The 21,353-nt window shown below is 44.0% G+C and overlaps 2 protein-coding genes across 5 annotated transcripts in view; both read left to right on the top strand.

Annotated features, from left to right (window-relative positions):
- The first annotated feature begins 252 nt into the window (after positions 1-252).
- On the top strand, positions 253-11,558 carry LOC111860523 (MAU2 chromatid cohesion factor homolog). The gene is made up of 19 exons (XM_023844297.2): positions 253-1,676; positions 2,143-2,160; positions 2,397-2,462; positions 2,630-2,725; positions 3,457-3,551; positions 3,700-3,727; positions 3,954-4,109; positions 4,202-4,348; positions 4,463-4,553; positions 4,854-4,957; positions 6,956-7,033; positions 7,124-7,189; positions 7,267-7,350; positions 7,456-7,505; positions 7,812-7,889; positions 8,264-8,375; positions 8,901-8,991; positions 9,267-9,394; positions 9,822-11,558. Exons 1-19 carry the CDS (start codon positions 1,443-1,445, stop codon positions 9,897-9,899), a joined length of 1,800 nt encoding a protein of 599 aa, XP_023700065.1. The 5' UTR covers positions 253-1,442; the 3' UTR covers positions 9,900-11,558.
- Positions 11,559-16,649: 5,091 nt separating this feature from the next.
- LOC111860484 (transcriptional repressor p66-alpha-like) overlaps positions 16,650-21,353 on the top strand; it is a 30,587-nt gene continuing 25,883 nt past the window's right edge. For 3 of the 4 annotated variants that reach the window (XM_072699675.1, XM_072699677.1, XM_072699674.1), the window contains exon 1: positions 16,650-16,837. In XM_072699675.1, the coding sequence (XP_072555776.1) occupies positions 16,651-16,837 (187 nt within the window). In that variant the 5' untranslated portion in view covers position 16,650. The remainder of the gene's footprint in view (positions 16,838-21,353) is intronic. The other variant, XM_072699676.1, reaches the window with a different exon arrangement.

Here is a 21,353-nt window from a genome sequence, read left to right as displayed (position 1 = left end):
GCTGCAACAAGCAAGAGGTGAATTCCCATCAGGCACTGGGACCCGGCCTTGTGAGCACGTTTGCTAAGTGACCAGGGGCCAGTACTACGAAGCGGGGTTACTGGCTTATCGGGGTAACTTCTCGGATTTAAGGTGGTTTGGGCAAAACGTAAGTGAACGAATATGAAGTCCATTTAAACTGTGGTACCTTAAATCCGACAAGTTACCCCGATAAGCCAGTAACCCCGCTTCGTAGTACAGGACACAAGTGGCTTAGAGGCCGAGGCAGATTTTGCCTATATACTGTACTTCATGTCACACTTCTAAGCTAGTTTATTAGAAAACTGAGCTGGACTCAAAAGTAAGTGTGGGATAGTAATGATGTCCACATCCTACATACTAAAATAATGCTTTTATTAATCACAACTGATGCCTGGGGTTATTTCAGTGTCCTTCATATTGACACCAAAGGCTCTAATGATAGGCCTGCTTCTTCAAAATTAATTACACCCCGAAATCACAGGAGTCGTCATGCCTTGTGAGGCGACAGTGATAACCGCCCCTTTATGTGTCCATTAAATTAATTTTATTTAACTACAAGTGAAAAAGCACATTACCTTGTTTGTACTAGAATACATCAGGATTTTGTTCATGTGTTCGAAAGGTGCTATATCCAGAGGTGGATACATAAAATATATTGAAATCCTTTTTGTGAAAGTATAACGAATAACGAAGAACATATTTGAAACATTGTTAAATCTAGACCAAGATTTTGTTTCAACCAATCAGCTGAGTACTCTGTGACGGTGACTCTTTATATTCAACTGGTTGGATGAAATAAAATCTTGGTCTGGATTTTTGCTTTCTAGACCTGAACTATCTACCTCTGGATATATTACATCTGTATTAAAATGTGATTGTTCAATATTAGGTTGATAGAACGTCTCTAAATTTATTATCTGAGAAACACTGAACTAATATGTTGCAGTGGCACGTGCCTTACAAAAAACACAGATAGAGCTATTTAATCTATCACTGAAAAACCACTATCAACGCGTTTATATGAATTAACAGCTTACGTTAACAATGTTTCAAATATGTTCTTCGTTATTCGTTATACTTTCACAAAAAGGATTTCGATATATTTTTAAGCCTAACAGTGTAAATTTCTTAGCAAATGTGAACAAGAAATAGCAGGTAGAAAAGACTACAATTAGGCCTATATTAGACAATTTAAGGCAGATCATTATAAATGTCATTGCTACTCATATCGCCAATTTTGCATTTATCAGTCGTATATTTCACTTCTTCAGTTCCATGTCCATTGTTCCGCGAATATTCATATGTAGCCTACACATCCCAGTAGCCTTTGGGGCCAGCCATCTCGTCACGTGTTCGCCGAATTCACGGAAGTCACGTGGGGTGGATCAGCGCCAGTACTTGTTGTTGTTGTTATCAGCAAAATGGCGTCTGGTGGTGAGGCCCCGGAATCATGGTACCTTGCCCTGCTGGGCTTCGCAGAGCACTTCCGCACGTCGAGTCCCCCTAAGATTCGCCTATGCGTGCACTGTCTCCAGGCTGTCTTTCAGTTCAAGCCGCCGCAAAGGGTGGAGGCGCGAACCCACCTCCAGCTCGGCTCGGTGCTTTATCACCACACGAAGAACAGTGAGCTCGCCCGGAACCATCTGGAGAAAGCGGTGAGGGATAGGCTGGGAAATGCCGGGGATGCGAGAGGGAGGCGGGGGACGGAAAAGGCCACGCATACGATGCTCCATGACACTTAGCTGTAGTTTTACGAGAAAGTGCCGCTGGTCAGACATGCCGGCCTCAGGAGTATCTATGTTACCCATACATACGTGTGTGCATCTGCTTTCCGACCTTTCCAGGTACTACACTACGTTTCAACTTGCTAGTCAGGCAGTTTAGCCTGCCGTAACCTATTTTCATTATAAACTTAAATTAAAAAAATGCACCGTGGTAAAGTTACACATTTAACTGCATTTGGCCACATAGTAAGTATAACGCTCGCGTCACTTGCAGATAACTTGTTGCATCGTTTTTTTGTAAGTAGTTACAAAATGAAAATTGTTTTCAAGGCATATGCGTGTTTTTAAGTGTGCATGTTTTTAATCATTCTTTATCTATGATTATTTTCCCCCGCAGTGGATCATTTCACAACAAGTATCCTTTCTTGTCAAACTAGCACCTGTCCAGTTGTGTTTATCATTTAAGTAGCGGGTCATTATGCAAAATCAGAGCCAAATATTTTAATTGACGATGTACTTTTTTTTGTGCGCGCAGCTTTATTGTGAATTTATCTGACTGAATGACCTGAAGATGGACTTCCCCGTCACTTTAATGTTGTTTAGATATTTCCGTTACTATAAAAGAGGAGATTCCTTTACAGGATTTAACAGGTTCCTCAGTTTGAAGATGTCAAATTTGAAGCTGCAAGCCTTCTCTCTGAACTCTATTGCCAACAGGTAAGAGTTATTTAACACAAATTTAAGCCTAAAAGTAAAATATTCTGCACAATTGTTCTTTGTATATAGTAACTTTCTTACATATGTCATATGTGTTAGAAATTGTTAAAACAAAAAAGTTGAAATGACACGTCTAATTAATGACACGCTACTTTGTCTCCTTGCAGAATTTGGTGGACTCTGCAAAACCATTGCTGCGCAAAGCAATCCAGATCTCCCAGCAGACCCCCTACTGGCACTGTCGACTGCTGTTCCAGCTCGCGGTATGTCCAGGGTTCCCCTTTGGTTAGGTCAAATGGGCTTTATCGTCATACCATCCATATGCTGGTATACGGTGGAATGAAATAATGTTTACCCTAGTCAGGGTGCAACATACAAACAGAATGTAACTCTGGGAGGTATTTCACAGCATTAAACATATGAAGCCCAGTGTGAAACAGGGGGGCTGGACACAAGGGTTTATATTAGAGGTTGACTGATGGGGGTTTTTCAGTACCCGATGGCCAGTGGGTGATATTAGGCTGTTTTTTATGTAGAAAAATAACAAATGAGTAACAGAAGTGCTTAACTTTAAATATTTATTTAACATGAATAACACGCAAAAACAATAATTGTTTAACTGTAAATATTAATCACACTTTAAACTAGGGCATGCAGCATTTTGAAAGTAATAGGGAAAAACAATGACTTATTTAAACCAAAACTGAAACCTAATAGGAAAAGAGGCAAGTGACATTCCTTTTGGACAATCCTTACATTTGGCTTAAGTCATCTGGCTAATGAAGAAATCTTGCTTCAATGGTCGCTGGAACTCTGTTATTAAACAAGAAGTGGTTGTATATGCTTTTAAGCATTATTTGCCCTTTATCCAATTATTTGTTAGTGCTTTGAAATGCAGGTGTTACGTTGTGGTTGGTATGGATGATTGTCCAAAAGTTCAGGGTTATAAATCCTGAATGTGACTTATTGTTTTTTTTTTTTCTCCCCCCCCTAGCAACTCCACACGCTGGAGAAGGATCTGGTGTCTGCGTGTGACCTTCTAGGTGTCGGGGCGGAGTATGCGAGGGTGGTGGGCTCTGAGTACACCAGGTGCCGCAGTCACGACTGTGATGTTAATAACGCTGACAGTTCGTCACAGCGCTGAACATTTCCTCTTATTAAATGATATTAAATGTATCAGGAGCAACTGCAGGCACATTAGACTGTAAATTCTGTGCTGTTTCTCTTTCCTCTGCAGGGCGCTCTTTCTCTTGAGTAAAGGCATGGTAAGTCTTTTGTCGTTTTAATTGAACAAAGTGAATCGTGGGTTGTTCTTTACAGAAGCCCCTTAAGACATGAAATTAAGTGACTTGTGAAAGTCCAAAAGGGATGAATCTTTCCAGTCTTTGCCTTTTCGTCTTATAAAGTGTTAGTGGAGTTGGCTAATTATGTAATGATCTGGCACTCGTCCACCGAGTGACGCCGCCGTTGTGTGATGGTTCCTCACTCCAGCTTCTGCTGATGGAGCGCAAGCTGCAGGAAGTGCACCCCCTGCTGACGCTGTGCGGCCAGATCGTGGAGAACTGGCAGGGAAACCCCATCCAGAAGGAGTCGCTCAGGGTCTTCTTCCTGGTGCTGCAGGTGACCCACTACCTGGACGCCGGACAGGTGAGCGGCCTCAGGCGGACCTCGGCGTTTCGGTGAAGCGCGTCCGTGCTGGTTTTCACGTCGACCGCGCTTGCGGCTTTCTCGCCGGCCAGGTGAAGAGCGTGAAGCCCTGCCTGAAGCAGCTGCAGCAGTGCATCCAGACCATCTCCACCCTCCATGACGACGAGATCCTCCCCAGCAACCCTGCTGACCTCTTCCACTGGCTGCCCAAGGAGCACATGTGTGTGCTGGTCTACCTGGTAAATCTCAGTCCTCTTTAATTGGGAAGGGTTCCGAACGCTGGTGGCTGTCTTATTGCTTCGCCTGTATGCGCCGCTGCCGATTTTAATGCAACTCCTTGGCTCGTCTTGCAGGTGACGGTCATGCACTCCATGCAGGCCGGTTATCTGGAGAAAGCGCAGAAATACACAGACAAAGCGCTCATGCAGTTGGAAAAGCTCAAAAGTAGGCGAACCTGCCGTGCTGCAGTTTAACAATACATTTTATTTAAAGGCACCTTACAAAAGCATACATATGAGCATACATACTTGTATATATGTGTATACATACATTCAAAATTACCATAGTGAAATAAATTAAAAGCTACCTAAATAACAAAGTTATTAAAGTGAATAAGCAAGTTTAAAAAGATTACTTTTCAGCAATGATTTGAACGTAGAGAAACATGTCAATACTACAAATATTGCATTCTGAGAGCATGAAGTCACTCTAGCGCCCCCTGCTAATGACACCCTGTCACTGCAGTGCTGGACTGCAGCCCCATCCTATCCTCTTTTCAGGTCATACTCCTGGAGCACATCATCATGTGCCGGCTGGTCACCGGCCACAAGGCCACCGCTCTGCAGGAGGTAGGCATGCTGCCGCGGGCCTGGGGGGGCACCGAGGGTGCAGATACGCTTCAGGCTTTGTTTGGGGGTGGAAAGGTCTAAAAATGGCACGAGGAACATATCACGTTATGTGATGCGGTGCGGGAGATAGGGGCCTGCAGAGACTGGCCAGAGTTGATGGATTCTCATAGTAAAACATTTGCTGGTCTGCTGAACAGCGTGCGTTATCAAAGCAAGGGTCTTTGATGCCTGAGAACATGCCTGATCTGTGTGTTTATCTGTTTTTTTAATTTGATCTAAATCTTCTCTTTGTACTTCAGAGCAGGGCCTTTAAAATCTCCTTTAATGTAAGAATCGCGGGACTTTGGGGAAGAAATGGCATTTATCTAAAAATGTGCTGGTACGGATTCAATAAAAATGTGAGGACAGTAGGTGGGGTCCGGGACAGTCGGTGTGTCAGTGAGTCAGGGCCCTGAGTGGGAAGGGCGTCTGTGACGTCTCTGTCTGTGTCAGTGACTCCGGCCCCGAGCGGAAAGGGCGTCTATGACGTCTGTGTCAGTGACTCAGGGCCCTGAGCGGGAAGGGCGTCTATGAGGTCTCTGCCTGTGTCAGTGACTCGGGGCGTCTATGACGTCTCTGCCTGTGTCAGTGACTCGGGGCGTCTATGAGGTCTCTGCCTGTGTCAGTGACTCGGGGCGTCTATGACGTCTCTGCCTGTGTCAGTGACTCGGGGCGTCTATGACGTCTCTGCCTGTGTCAGTGACTCGGGGCGTCTATGAGGTCTCTGCCTGTGTCAGTGACTCGGGGCGTCTATGACGTCTCTGCCTGTGTCAGTGACTCGGGGCGTCTATGACGTCTCTGCCTGTGTCAGTGACTCGGGGCGTCTATGACGTCTCTGCCTGTGTCAGTGACTTGGGGCGTCTATGACGTCTCTGCCTGTGTCAGTGACTCGGGGTGTCTATGACGTCTCTGCCCGTGTCAGTGACTCGGGGCGTCTATGACGTCTCTGCCCGTGTCAGTGACTCGGGGCCCTGAGTGGGAAGGGCGTCTATGACGTCTCTGCCTGTGTCAGTGACTCGGGGCGTCTATGACGTCTCTGCCTGTGTCAGTGACTCGGGGCCCTGAGTGGGAAGGGCGTCTATGACATCTCTGCCTGTGTCAGTGACTCGGGGCGTCTATGACGTCTCTGCCTGTGTCAGTGACTCGGGGCGTCTATGAGGTCTCTGCCTGTGTCAGTGACTCGGGGCGTCTATGAGGTCTCTGCCTGTGTCAGTGACTCGGGGCGTCTATGACGTCTCTGCCTGTGTCAGTGACTCGGGGCGTCTATGACGTCTCTGCCTGTGTCAGTGACTCGGGGCGTCTATGACGTCGCTGCCTGTGTCAGTGACTCGGGGCGTCTATGACGTCTCTGCCTGTGTCAGTGACTCGGGGCGTCTATGACGTCTCTGCCTGTGTCAGTGACTTGGGGCGTCTATGACGTCTCTGCCTGTGTCAGTGACTCGGGGCGTCTATGACGTCTCTGCCTGTGTCAGTGACTCGGTGCGTCTATGACGTCTCTGCCCGTGTCAGTGACTCGGGGCCCTGAGTGGGAAGGGCGTCTATGACGTCTCTGCCTGTGTCAGTGACTCGGGGCGTCTATGACGTTTCTGCCTGTGTCAGTGACTCGGGGCCCTGAGTGGGAAGGGCGTCTATGACATCTCTGCCTGTGTCAGTGACTCGGGGCGTCTATGACGTCTCTGCCTGTGTCAGTGACTCGGGGCGTCTATGAGGTCTCTGCCTGTGTCAGTGACTCGGGGCGTCTATGAGGTCTCTGCCTGTGTCAGTGACTCGGGGCGTCTATGACGTCTCTGCCTGTGTCAGTGACTCGGGGCGTCTATGACGTCTCTGCCTGTGTCAGTGACTCGGGGCGTCTATGACGTCGCTGCCTGTGTCAGTGACTCGGGGCGTCTATGACGTCTCTGCCTGTGTCAGTGACTCGGGACGTCTATGACGTCTCTGCCTGTGTTCCTCGTCGCTTAGATCTCGCAGGTCTGCCAGCTGTGCCAGCAGTCGCCCCGGTTATTCTCCAGTCACGCCGCTCAGCTTCACACTTTGCTGGTGAGCACCCCCGCACCCCCCTTTCTGTTTGGGTCACTCAGAGTTACGGCAGGATTGCGTCTGACCCGACGATTTCCGCACCTTCCACAGGGGCTGTACTGTATATCCGTCAACTGCATGGACAATGCGGAGGCACAGTTCACCACGGCGCTGCGGGTGAGTCTCTGTGGCCGCGGTGGTGCGAGCATTTGGCTGCAGGTTCGAACGGGTGCCTAACGGAGTCTCTCTTGCAGCTTACCACGCACCAGGAGCTGTGGACGTTCATCGTGACGAACCTGGCCAGCGTCTACATCAGGGAGGGGAACCGACACCAGGAGGTCGGTGGATCACGTTTATAAGCCTGTTATCTGGGATCTGGAAATTGATGGGTCAAGCACAGTGGTGGGGAATTGATTTTAAAGTGTTTGGTTTTGTCTTTAAAGCTGTACAATCTTCTGGAGAGGATAAACCCAGATCAAAGTTTTCCTGTAAGGCAAGTAAAACATCTTTCACTTTGTGATCCTGTCCCGCATACAGTATATACCGCTCTGCACAAGATGGCTATTTTAATTTTTAATTTTTCCCAGGCTGTCAGGTGGTGCTGTTATTGCGCTGCATATTTGAAAGAGATTTTTTAAGAAATAAAGCAGAATTTGGAGCAAGTACAGTCTAAATGAGAGAGGGGTCACGTTTTTGACTTGGGTGGGTTTTAAAAGGCCAGGCACCCGCGCATGTCAGAACCAGAAATGCGCTGGACCTCTAAACCTGATATGTGTCCTTCCCCCCCTCCTCCCCTCAGCTCGCACTGCCTGCGGGCCGCAGCTTTCTACATCCGAGGACTTTTCTCCTTCTTCCAAGGACGTTACAACGAAGCCAAGTAAGTCATCACCATCTTCCTCTCCTATTCCCCAATCAGAGGCCGTTTGTCCACACGGAGAGTGAGTTTGTAAGCTCCTGCTGTGAAATGGAAATGAATCGCGTGAATGTAATGCGACCGTTTAGTCCTAATGAGGTAGTGGGGGTGGGGGGGGGGGGGGGATTTACAGCCAGTGTGTTACAGATAAAAATGTTACCATGAGAACCGTACCTGACAGGGAACGGATAACGTCTGGGCAAGCAGCCGCGCAGCCCTGGAACAGAAGTCCGCAGCACATTCCATTGACCCTAACCCTAACCCTAATACCTGCGGGCCCGCGGCGGCTGCTGAGGCATGAGGGGGCGTCGTGAACCTTGGTCACTCTTCTGTTTCAGGCGCTTCCTGCGAGAGACGCTGAAGATGTCCAACGCGGAAGATCTCAATAGGCTGACGGCCTGTTCCCTCGTCCTTCTGGGGCACATATTCTATGTGCTGGGTAACCACAGGGTGAGCGGCCCCCCTGTGCAGGCGTATCTGCACGGCTTCACCACCCTGCCTGCTAGAGTTATAGGGGCTACAGTGCCAGTCGAAAGTCTGGACACACCTACCCATAGAACGGTGTATTTTGTACCATTATCTTCATTTTAGAATAATTTTAAAGACATCAAAAGTATAAATAACATATTGAATTATGTACTGAGCAAAAAAGTATTAAACAAATTAATTTGTTGGGGGATGGGGCAGCTTGGTCGGATGGGACGAAGGTTGCAGGGTCAGATCTCGTGGTTGGCGGAGTGATCCCCATTGGGCCCTTGAGCGAGGCTTTGAAGGTCTCGCATGCATGCTGATCTCTCACTGGACACTTTTCCTTCAATTTCTGGTCTACCCCCTCCCAAGCCATTTAAACATTTTATGTTTGTCAGGTGACCTGGTCATGTGATGCGACACTATCGCTATCTTCACCATAAGAAGCCACCATAGTCTTAACGTACCTTATAAGCTTGGTGTTGACCCAGCTGTTCCCTTCTGTAGGAGAGCAACAATATGGTGGTTCCTGCCATGCAGCTGGCCAGTAAGATCCCTGACATGTCTGTCCAGCTGTGGTCTTCAGCTCTGCTCAAAGGTAAATATGAACTACATCTTCATGCCAAATCCTAATCCTATCATCATACCGTTTCTATTGTGCCCCCCCCCCCCCAGACTAGAATGCTCTTATTTCTGTGAATGGTGCACATCTGGGGACACTGGCTGGGGTGTTTAATAGTTCTTTTCTGTAGCTTGTCCTGTGAGGTAGCTGTTGATGATTGGCTGAAATGATGCCTGCGGTGAGTGCCCCCTTGTGGCTGGGAGGCGTCATCAGCTCCATTTTTTTTATTTATTTTTTTATTCTCTTGTCAGATCTGAACAAGGCTTGTGGGAACACGATGGATGCTCACGAAGCGGCGCAAATGCACCAGAACTTCTCGCAGCAGCTGCTGCAGGACCACATTGCCGCCTGCAGCCTACCAGAACACAACCTCATCAGCGTGAGTGGGCCGGCCGTTAAGCTTCGCGTGGGATTAACACGCCCTGTGCCGTCACTCATTCTGCCCGCACCGCAGTGCAGCGTTAAGGCGGCTAAGGACACCCCGTCATCTTTTCAATGGAATGACGACTATTTGTAGTTGTTGATTATTTCTGTGCCGCAGTAAAGCTTGTTTTGTTGCATGACATCGAGGTTGAATTAGGTCAGGTGAGGTCTGTGTAAAACAAACTGACAGGTTACTGAATATTTCATACTTTAACTCTTAATCAAATGCAGTGTGATACTATACTCTTCATGTTATATCTATGGGAAGTATGTGGATTTAAAATGCTCATATTTACATAGTCGCATGAGAGCAGTTGTGGCGCAGCTGGTGTTCTGAACAAACTGTTCTGTGGTGACTCCCCTTTTCCGGTGCGTCTTGGCAGTGGACTGACGGCCCGCCCCCGGTCCCGTTTCAAGCCCAGAATGGGCCCACCACCACCAGCCTGGCCAGTCTGCTGTGAAGTCAACTGGGACGATCACACTGTGAGAGGGTCTCCCATGCCAGAGAACTCGCAAAACCCTTAAGGGCTCAGCGGTTTGAGTTTCATCTTCAGTTCTTCCGACATTAATTTGTTTGGTTTATTGTTGGAATTATTCGTGGGGGGGGGGGATGTTCAGGTGGCCCAGAAGTGTGCTCTTATAACGGTAATAAAGTACGAGTGGGGAGAAGATGAGCAGCACAGCAACCCTACCTCAAATGGACAGCCCCCCCCCCCCGCCACTGCGTGACATGGTACGACCCGCTGGTGGGAAGCCACCTGCGGTACTGTGGCTGATGGGGATGGAGGAAACCAACAAAAACATGGAAGGGATGGAGCCGGGCTTGCCAAGTGTGAGAACATTCCAGCTAGGAGCTCGCTCTCAAGTCTGGATTGTGGTTGTTGACAATAGACTTCTCGGACAGGAAAGTCATCAGAACAACATCCATTTGCTGTCCTGACACTAGATGAACCTTCTGGCATTGCGCATCAGACTTTTTAGGTGGGGAGGACAGCTTAACATCACTGAAACAGGTTGAATTTTACACCATATTATACTTTTTTAAATGTATGTAGTTACTGTTGTGCTGCATATATGAACCTGGCTGTACATCACAGGTCAGTTTTACAAATTAACATTGCTGACAAAAGAAGAGATGCATACCCATTATATAATTAATTTATTTACATTTATATTTTTGTAACTATAGAAAAGGAAACAATTTTAGAGTTTTGTTTACCTTGTGACCTGTTTTGCATATGCATGCAAAAGATTAAAGTTATTGTGGTTTTCATTTCCAAGGTTTTAATAAGTATTAGCACAACTTGTCATAAGTAGGACAAATACTTGGCTTAGCTGTCACTTTATACATATTGAAACTCGTGTGATTTAAAGCAATCACATGTGTAAATATATATGAAAAGCTGTATGACATTTTAGTTCAGGAAAATTAAGTCTTGGGCATAATTTAGCTCAACGGTTTGACTTTGTACCATGTGCATTAGTAACACATAGCATAGAGAACAGAAACCTCCATAACTGTTCATGAAGCGCAGGTGCTTGGACCTGCCAGCAGCCGGCGCTGTTGAGTGGTGATTGAGAAACTTGCTTGTTCCATTGAATGGTTTTGTAATGTTCGAAGTGACTTTTTTTTTTTTTTTTTAAACTAACGGTAGGAATTTTGCCTCCTATCAGATCTGTAATAAACTTTTCAAGACTTTACATATCTCCCTTTCCTCTCATTGTACTTATATATTTTTTTTTTTGTAATTTTGCAAAAATACAAATATTTTGATCTGTACTGAACAATGTTCGCTGTATCGTGCAGCATACAGATTTTAATTTCTTAATATTTTATAAATTTTTGGTATTTGTAGTGGTCTATCTTTTCTGCCCCCAAAATATTAATGTTTGGTTTATGAAAAGAACTTATTTCTCAGTCAGTCAGCTTTGTTTGTTATTAAATAAGTACATCATTCAGTTTTGATAAATGTGATGTATCCTAAAGCTTATGCAAAACACTAAAGGTATAATATCACAATTCTACTAGCCAGGCAATTACTTAACACCAGGTTTTAAATGTTTCAGTATTGTTTTTGAAAGAGTTAATGTTTTTGGAAATAAAATATAAACAAACAGTTTTTGTAGTTGCCCAGAACTGTCAAAGCATGTTGCATCATACTAAGGAATTCCAATACTTATAGCCATTTGAAATATATATTACAAATGGGTGGGTATTTATGGGCTATACAGATTTAGATATCAAAGTGGTTTTTCGTTTTTGCAGCTACATTCTGGTACTGTTTGAGGTTATTCAACATAGTACAGCAGCTATATTGAACATGCAATAATACAAACAAATCAGGTTTCTATCACGCCTGCAGCTACTTGATTGAGAGCCTGGATTGTATTTTTGTTTATGGCTAACGTCAGTCATGTTCTCCAGCTTTCAGATATATCACAACCCATAACGCAAAGTCGTGTTCAAGTAAAAATAAAGCATCCAATCCCATTTAAGCAACATAAGTGAGTGGTTAGCAATTTCCACGTATTATTTTAAGTGTTTGAATTGCATGGCTAAGGTAAAAAGTTCATGTCGATTGTTAATTTTTTGCCCACTGACATTAAATTGTCCGCATCCAACAAAATACTGGGACCTACAAAATGTTTCTCTTTCAAAATATTCTTCGCTGTGTAGACTAAAGAAGTAACAAACATTTTTGTGTTTTACATTGCGCCAATTTTAATGTGACGATAACATGTTACATGCAGCTCCTGATGTCCTTCTCTCTCTGAACCGGACCAGGCGTACTCTCCCAAATACTCCTGATAGCAACTTACACAGTCGCACCCATTCGGTTGCATGGTTCCAACTATGTAAGTTGCTAACATAGCTAGCAACTTTGCTATAGGGAAACGCAGCTCAAAACTTATCATTAGTCATAAAGCATGGAGTGTAGAGGAAAAAAGTCCAAGACGACCACAAAAATAAATGTCCCAGAACTTCATTTGGGTATCAGCGTACCTACCAGCTTCATTGGAGTTAATTATAGAATTCATTTTATTACAGCATCATTCCAAAATGGTAATTAGTAATAATGGTTAATATCAGCAATATGACACTTCCTCTCCGATTCCCCAAAGACTTTTTTGCTGGTGTTTCTTCTGGTGAGTAGGATTGCCAATTAAAGCTTAGTGTCACACCTACCGAGGTCCAGCCAGTGGTGAGAATCGAGCCCCTCTTAAGTGGGAGGCAATGGGTGTAAATCACATCACATATCAGTCAAGGTCTTTAAGGGTCTCCACCTGCATCTACAGCTCGTATTTCCTGCTTTCGTAAAATTATCTAGTCACATAATGCTACATAATTGCAATATATATTTAATTTGTTCATGAAAACATATAAATGATGGCAGTAATTATACAGTTTTGAACCAAGGTTGGATCAAACCTATATGGATATTGCCTTCTAAGAAATGAGTTTAACACCCCTGATGGATTTTTTCCTGTTTACATTAATTAGCCTGCTGTTATACCAACTTGCCCTACTTAGCCTTTTGAGGTCAGAACATGTTTACTGGGTTTATATATGTTTGCTCAAACTACCACTGTTACCAAGTATACGGTGATCCAACCTGCTTTATCCAGAGATTGCATGGTTGTTAAAATACCACCCATTAATCTGAACAGAGCAGTGATATAAATTATTTTATTTTATCTTATTCTTGTTTAGAGTTAGTGTTGGTAGACTGGTGTTGAGGTTTCTGAAGTCGCTTTCAAGAACCAACCCTTCTCTAAACTGCTTGTGTGAGAGTGTGTGTGTGTCTTCTGTGGTGAACTAGCACCTTATCCAGGTTGTACCCCAGCCTTGTGGCCTGAGAAAAGCAGTTGGTGGATGGATGGATGGATGGATGGATGGATGGAGTTTCAGATGTTTCATGTGAAATATCCTGCCACTATTTAAAGCAGTGGGGGCATTTCACTTGACCAAATGACGAGGGGGGGTCAGGGGCAGCTGGCTACTGATAAATTTCTTTGACTGACCACAAACCACCATTCTCAGACACCATCGTTGCTGATGCACTCTTGCCGTCATTGACTGAGCCTAACAGGAAGCAGCTTAACAGTGGTGTTTATTTATGATGATGATTTTAGTTGTAATTAGTCTGTGGGATGTATATTGAAATATTGAATGTCCCTGTGTGGTTTTGTAGCAGCTTTGCCTTTTTAGTGAGTAATATTTGATGTGATGGATATCATTCATATGTCTCTGCAGAGTTATATTGAATAAGCATCTGAAATCGTCATGGCAACTCTCTTACACAGCTCTGTTTGTGGGTATTGCAGAAGTTGAAGCACAGTAATGATGTCTTGAAAGTTTTTTTTTCATATTAATGAGCTTCTTTATTTTAAAGCATATTGTTTGTTGGAGGAGGGAAGAAGGCGTATACATGACACTTTCTAGAATTACATTACAGCCAATTCCCATGAATTACAATGGCGGTTACTGCCAACACTGAGCTAAGTCTTGCATGCATAGTCACATGACTCTGTTTGGTGTTGAGTATTGCTGACATTTTTCTGATAAGGATTAATCTCCAAAGGTTTGCAGTAAGTTTGTTCAACCCAAGCCAGGGCTTTTGGTTTCACTTTATCTCACGGCTTGGTTTAAGATAAACCTCAAAACACATCGCAGGAATTGTTGTGCAATATTGTGATACTTATGAGGTACCTAAATGAGCCACTTCCTGCCAAATAGTGATCCCAGACAATCGTGACAGGAAGGGGCACTTCCTGTATTGCTACTGTACTATACTTAAGTTTAAAGTTAGCCTGTTTATTGTTGTTTATATCAGCCATTGTCTTATATTGGCCATACAAATTGAAACTCTTTTAACATTCTAGAATCAAAGGAGTTAAACTTGGGTTGTGCTGTAAAACTTAAAAAACATGGAGACATTTGGATTTATTTTGTGTCTGTTGTTTGACTCCAGTGACACTTCTGATGGTTTTTCTGAAATATTTTGTATTCTTTTAACAAAAAGCTTTAAATGAGTATTTTGATTCTGACATATGTGGTATGAAAGTTACTATTGACTTAGCTCTTGTATGAAATATCATAACTCTTTTCACTCAAAAATTGAAATGTCTGTATGAAGCAGCCTCCCCCTGTCATTACACTGGTAATGTTTAGATGTTTAGTAGGTTCTCAGAAGGCTTTCACCTACTGAGGATTTAAAATTATGTTTAGCAGATGAGTGTATAACTCACTGGGCTCCTCGAACGCACGTAACAAGTGACTCGACGGTCATGTTCAATTTGAATCATTGTTATTTAAAGATTAAATCCTTTATTTTCCATTTGCCCAAGCACAATGGAATGCTTCTCTTTGTTTACCCCATCTTGCTCTCCACAAAACACATGCAGGTGAGAGCAACCTTTGGGAGACATGGTGCAGGGTGAGGTTATGCTTTCCCTGGAACTGGGAGGCAGACTTAAGGAGTTTGATAATGGGCCTATGGACATGTGACAATTCTACTGGGATTTGAACCAGGGATTTTCTGACCACAGTGATAGGTAGTTTGCCCACTGAGCCACTCACTGGGCCTAGTATGTAGATGGATCTAATGATAATTCTAGTAAGACAAGGAGTAAGCATTGTGTCTTTCATCAATGCCATCAACCCCCTCGGCTATTTCCTGCTTCTTGGCCATATTATTTCATACAGAAATGTATGTGTGTCTCTGTCTTCTTTGCAGATCTGGATGTGCCTACATGTATCTATTGAAATTCTTTGTCTGCTTTGCCCTTTGTTGATAAACCTGTGTTTGTGATACACTGAATAAAGAATACTCATATTAAGACTAAAAGGCGATTGTAAATTGATAAATGCATTACCGGTCTAAAGTAATCATGATGAAATAGACCACAGATTGCACCACACATATCCATGAATGTGAATACAGAATATTTTCATTTCACCTCCATACAATTTCTAGCCTAGGAAAAGCTTTTTCATGTTTAAGATGGAATGATTCATTTCTGTAATTTAAGCTATGGTAGGCTGTAGGGAAAATTTTAAATGGAGTTCACAGTATTCATCAAAGCTGAGTCATTCATTTATTGATTTATAATAAGCTTTATTTAAAGATTTATATCTAGTCAGAGGCAGCCAAGGAGGGATGACATTAAGGGTCTTCAAATGGCATACAATTTCCTTCTCTTTAAAATATTGCCAGAGAAAGTTTTTTAGTGTGACATAGGTCAGAAACATTCTTTTTAAAATACATTTACTCACAATTTCACCTAGATTGGTCTGAGATGCTGACTTGTCAAAGGTATCAGTCTAAACTGGCATGTACCAACTAGTGCTCTTCAGTGTGGTGACAGATGTGGAGCTCTTTAGATCAGGTTAACCTCAGGTTAATTCTACATCAGTATCCACTCTCCAAATGTCTATGGATGATGTTGGGTAGACAGTGAACAGTGAGACTTAGAAATATGTCAGCCATTTGTAAATATGACTCCCAAAGGTCAGAAAGACGGCATGGTGTGTTATCATTTGAAGATATTCGTCAGAAGCAAAACATTATTAGAAGGCACTGAGCTGCTGTTCAGGTTAAGTTAGTACAGACTGGTGCAACATTACATATGAAATAAGCGAAAGATTGGAGTATTCCTTCTTTTACAGCTTTGGGAAAGATTAGGAACTGATTTGGGAAGTACCTGTGCAACACGTTCATGAACAATCCAAGGATATGCTTTTTCCAATAGTGAAAAACAACAACAACAAAAAAAGAATTTCAGTTGTGATTCCAAAAGTAAGAGAACCATCTTTTCCTATGTGTTAAACTATCACACCAACGGTAAGTTCATTTTGTTAGGGGAAATATTTCCAAAGCGAAAGTAATGTTGCCTTGTCTGTTATTAAAAGTATCAAGTGATGAGGTACAAACTGGCTGAATGACAGTCCCCTGTCCTTCACCCTCTTCTCAGCTGAAGCAAAATATGCGTAAGGGTTCTCGGACATTATCATAGTACAACCTGGTGTGAAAAATGTATTTTACATTTTTCATCTGACTTCCTTGGTGATGTCCAGTAGTTCTGCCTCTGATTTCTTGATTCTTTGGTGGTGGTCAGTAGTTTGTGTGTGTGTGTGTGTGTATGTGTGTGTGTCACAGAGAGAGAGAGAGAGAGCGAGACCTTGGTCCCCCCTGCTGAGCGAAAATGCGCATGTCCGATGCAGTGACGCCGCAGCTCCATGTGTGTGAAGCGCATTATTTGGCAACGGGAGAAGCAGCGGGGAGGGTTGATAAAGGGGGATCCCCAGGATTTTTTTTACACCGAAATACCGGGGTAAATACTCATCCGAACCTCGAGGAAGAGCCGGAGGAGAAACGTGCAGCGCCACCCCAACTCCGTAAGTTAGGATGTATTTACAGTGTTTCAGCGCTCAGCCCGTTTCATTCTGAATTAGAGCCGCTAAACCGAGGGGAAGTTTTCTCCCCTAGTAGCTTCCAGCTAGCTATCAGTGGTGACTAGGCGTAAGGTAATGGTCCGTGCGTAGCCTGCTAGCCGTGTAATTAATACACCTCTCCGGATCGGTGAAAACAAGCCGCCGGGGCGGGGGGGGGAGGTTGGAAAAGTCGCCCGAATCCATTTAAACTTGGACCGGCGGATACCTTAAATGTCAATGGATGTAACTGGACCGCCGAGTCACTTGTTACGCGCGTTCGAGGAGCCCAAACTTGCCGGGTTTAAGCGTGAATTCGGCGTCCGGAGTCGTAGAGTGTCTGCGCAGTCGGGCGAGTCTTCGTGGGAGTTAGCCGGCGGTGGGTAGCGGGCTAGGCTAGGAGCGCAGCCGCTGGCCGGGACCCTTTCTCGGTCGGGGCACTTAGTTAGCGGCAAAGTGCGTCGGGTTACCTGCGGGGCTGCCCTCGGCGACGCCTTTGCTGCTAGTTTATGTGAGGAAAGTTTGAACAATTTTAATCTCTGCCTTTGGTTACGAGGTACCGAAGGCTGTAGCCAACTAGCTGGGGGTGGGTAGCTAGATAACCGACGAGCCATCAGTCTGAAAACAAGGTGCCAGGTCTGCTTTTTTGTTTTCTGGCGCAGAAAAAAAGTTGCTAGGGACCCTTTTACCTTTTAAAATGATATCCTGTTTTACTCTTTAATAATTCAGCATATTAATCAGGCGGCCATCGAGTGGTAACATTTCGGAGCCGGTGTTTTATTAAGTATTAGTTGCTGTGGCAGATTTGTTTTATTTTGGTGGGGGTGGGGGGTCGAGGTAGGAATTTCTGATGGCTGATCAAGGAGGGGGGGGGGTCACGGCAGTGTAATGGTGGACCGTGTTCGTGTGCCTTAGTTTTAGCCCCCAGTCGTGGCACTTAACCCGACTGGCAGCCCGAGTGTGTCGGTGTCAGAATAAAAGTCCCCGTGCTCTTCCTGCTTCATCGGACGGCCGCTCTTCCTCCTCATCTTAAAGGGGCCGCTACACGTCCTGGCGCTGCAAGCCTGAAACTGGGCGTCATTTCATCCCAACGCTCTCTCGAAACGTGCCTTCATGATTTGTTAGCCTCATCTGGATTTGCCAAGGCATCAGTGGCCGTATATCCATAATGTGTGAATTTATCATTTGTTGCAAAATGCACTGTTTCTGTTTTGTGACACATTGGAGGGGGGTTTAAGACTTGGTTCTAAAATTCGATCACATGGGGTTAAAGTGAACTTGAATGTGACCCCTTTTGTTTTTAACAAAATAATAATCTGACCTTTGTCTTTTTTGTAATGTTCCTCTTCCCACACTGCCTGGACTAGCAAGTTGGTGCTAGAAAAACAGTTATTGGTCATATGTGGTCAGTATTTAGACTCCTGAAATCATGAATGCACAGTTTGCATAATCTTGTACCGTTCCAACGGAATGGGCTCACTGAGGTGTTATGGGGGACCCAGCCTGTGCTGTGAGCCTAGTATGTCACTGTTGTTCATCCTTGCCAACAATTAGCTAAATGCCGTTGAATTACCAAAACCAATGAATGACCTAGAAAAAAGGTGCGTTTGGATGCTGGGGGCATTTACATTAAAACTTTTCTCCAGTTGAGGGTGACTTACAGCTGCTTTGTGCTTATGTCTTGACACATTTCTGTGATCCCTAATGGCGAGAGCAGTTTATGTGAAGCATAAATCGCTTTGATGTGCATGGGAATGTGCGTAAGGTGTTACTGCACCTGCCTCTCCAGATAACATTTGTGTCCTTTGGCAGAAAACGATATTGCAGTGGAGGCCTTAGATGGACGTCAACATGTGTAACATGGAGCAGTTCGGTATGTCTGCAAAAATTCCTTTTGTCTTATTTGGCAAAAGGATACTGAATGCTCAGGAGATCATATGGGTCTCGCGTAACTGTTCTCCCCTTCAGAAATGACCTCTCACACGTAGTTCTTTAGTAGTTAGAACTTTTATTAAAAATCCACCCTTTCCCAAATTTCACTAAGCTGCTTTTAGAATAAGGAAATCATTTAGTTAGCTAGAATGGTTCCATCTCCATGGTTCCTCCTGAAGTTCTGGAATGGGCACCAAATAATTTCTCTGTGTGATTGCATGCTCTGGGCTGCCTGCTAAAAAAACCAGAGGTTTCCTCTGCTGTTGTCTTGGAGATATGTCTGCAAAGTGCCAGTGTAAAAGAGTTGGGTATCATTCCTTTGCCTGCATCAGAGGAGGCTGGGACGTAGGAACCGGAGGTGGACGTGCCCCCCTCCCCCAATATTTAATTTGGCTTCATTCAACCCCCTAATACACAAACTGCTGTATTTAAATTAAGTTGTCCCCCCCCCCCCCAAATCTCAAACTCTCTCCTTATGCCACTTGGAGAGGAGGTATTTACTATCTATCACTGAATTTTAATATTAGGTGATGTCTTGAAGATCCTTTGTAGAAACTTCTTTTTGTATTTTATCTTTCCGCATATTTGTTTAATGGACTTGAAAGGCAGTTCTGTGGAAATTCCATTAATAACTAAAAATAATGGCAATTCTAGACAAGTGTGTGTATGTATGTGTTAAAGTAGGCTGTAGAATTTAGAAACATCTCTCTTTGCACGCATGATGCTCTTTATTCAGTAGGGTTTAGAAGAAATAGTTTTAATACTTATGAAATGTCTTCATAGATGACTCACTGAAATGGATTTCTGGATTTTGGTTCACTGTATAACTGCTGTTAATCTTAATGTGACACAGCAGGTCAGATAATTGTTATTAAGAAAAAAATTGACAGTACTCTCTTTGTTTAGGAAAGGTGTGATATCTAATCCCATAGAGACCCTGAAGTGTTACATTTTTTTTTTTTTGTATCCAAAGCCTAGTCCTTCAGTTTTGAGTTTCATCATGGTGTCATTCATTATGGCTGCCAGATGGATTTTGTGTGTGTGTTTCTATGCATACTTGTGTCTTCTACAATTGCTCTGATTATCCCATTGCTAATATTGAATTGGTTTCTGCAAGGGTAGACTGTAGGACTCGTACAAATTACAACCGTATTATATGATCGTTCCACGAAGAACACAACCATTGTGCAGTTAAGTCAAATACGACTAGTTTGATGGTGGAGGAGAACATCAGTGGTCTTCCACTGTGAATCATTCACATAATTTCTGCTCCATTGAAACTGTTGTAGATGGCACCTGACATAAACCCAAACCCTTGAAGTGTTTGTGTAGCTGACATTTACTGTAGAAGAGAAGCTGCAGAAGACTGACAGATGCCTTTTAATGACCCAGTTATTAGATGTTCAATTCAGGTTTTCAGCAGTCCAGGTGATTTTTGTCTTTGCGGTAAACTGGAGCTGTACATCCGCCTTACTGGATAACTTCAAGCAAGTTGTCACTGTAAACTTCATAAAATGAAAGTCGGGAGCCTTGGCTATTGTGGTGTTTGGCCACTTAGTTAACCTTATTTGAGTAAATGTAAGGATTGCTTTGGGAGTGTGCACGATTGAAGCAGTTCTCCTACACATTCACAGTTGAAGTCCATGGTTTGGAACAAACGAGCCCTGTTTATCGGCAGTATGACGTTCCATGGCGGTCAGTCCTATGGTTCTTATTTCACTGAACCAGCAAAGATAGCTTGCCAGATGTTAGGCTTTTCTTGTCCTGGATCTATACCCTTTCAGCGCTGCTGATGGTCTATTTCAGCAGCATTTTGTCATCAAGGTCTCTGCCTTCTTGACCTCTTGCTTTTTTTACATTTTGGTCTCATTTTCCTGTTTGTTTTTTAAGCATTTTTTTGCCCCTTGACCTCTACCATTCTGCACATTGGCCCCAGGGCAGCACGATCACAGCCTGCCTGGTCTCTAAATGTCAGTCAGAGTGAGGTGTTGAACTGCCACCTGCAGCAGATCGGGCGTTTGCCCCAGTCAGGCTGATGCGGCTTGTGTTCCCTCTGCTTTTTCTTAGTGGAGCTTCGTGGATCATAGACTGACTGCGGAGTTTTACATTTGCCATTCATCATAGGTGGCATTTTGAATTTATTGAAATTCTGCCGCAGTTTGTCGCTATGGCATAATACTTCAGGGTTTAAAGTCTTTCCTTTCACTCGCGGGGTTTTTTAAGTAGCTTGTGTGCATTATCTCCATGTCCTTAAAATGTTAATTTCTTTCCAAGCTGTAGATTTAGTTTACATTTAATTGGATATGCCTGTAGCTTATTATGGTTTTAAATATTTGGGTTAGACTGAAATCTTAATTTTGTTTGAAGGTTGTAGCCGAACTATAACTGATACACCAAAGAGATGTATGCAGCTTTGCGGTCTGTAGTCCAAGGTCTAACAAGCTTTCTTGCATATTGCTTGCCTCTTTGAGTGCTAACTCTTGCTAGCATGTTTGTTCTTTGCCCAGTAGTTTAACCCTGTATTTACTGACAAATTTTGGGATGAGTGACC

This window comes from Paramormyrops kingsleyae, chromosome 15, assembly GCF_048594095.1.
Source record: "Paramormyrops kingsleyae isolate MSU_618 chromosome 15, PKINGS_0.4, whole genome shotgun sequence".
Lineage (NCBI taxonomy): Eukaryota > Metazoa > Chordata > Actinopteri > Osteoglossiformes > Mormyridae > Paramormyrops > Paramormyrops kingsleyae.
The sequence above is the reverse complement of the archived record's forward strand: the minus strand, read 5'-3'. Positions and strand labels throughout refer to the sequence as shown.

What these genes read in the sequence shown, in the direction of transcription:
- LOC111860523 (XM_023844297.2), top strand. Translation starts at nt 1,443, where the DNA reads ATGGCGTCTGGTGGTGAGGCCCCGGAATCATGGTACCTTGCCCTGCTG. An exon ending in CTGAACTCTATTGCCAACAG is followed by an intron (nt 2,463 to 2,629) that starts GTAAGAGTTATT and finishes GTCTCCTTGCAG; the next exon opens with AATTTGGTGGACTCTGCAAA. An exon ending in TTCTCTTGAGTAAAGGCATG is followed by an intron (nt 3,728 to 3,953) that starts GTAAGTCTTTTG and finishes TCCTCACTCCAG; the next exon opens with CTTCTGCTGATGGAGCGCAA.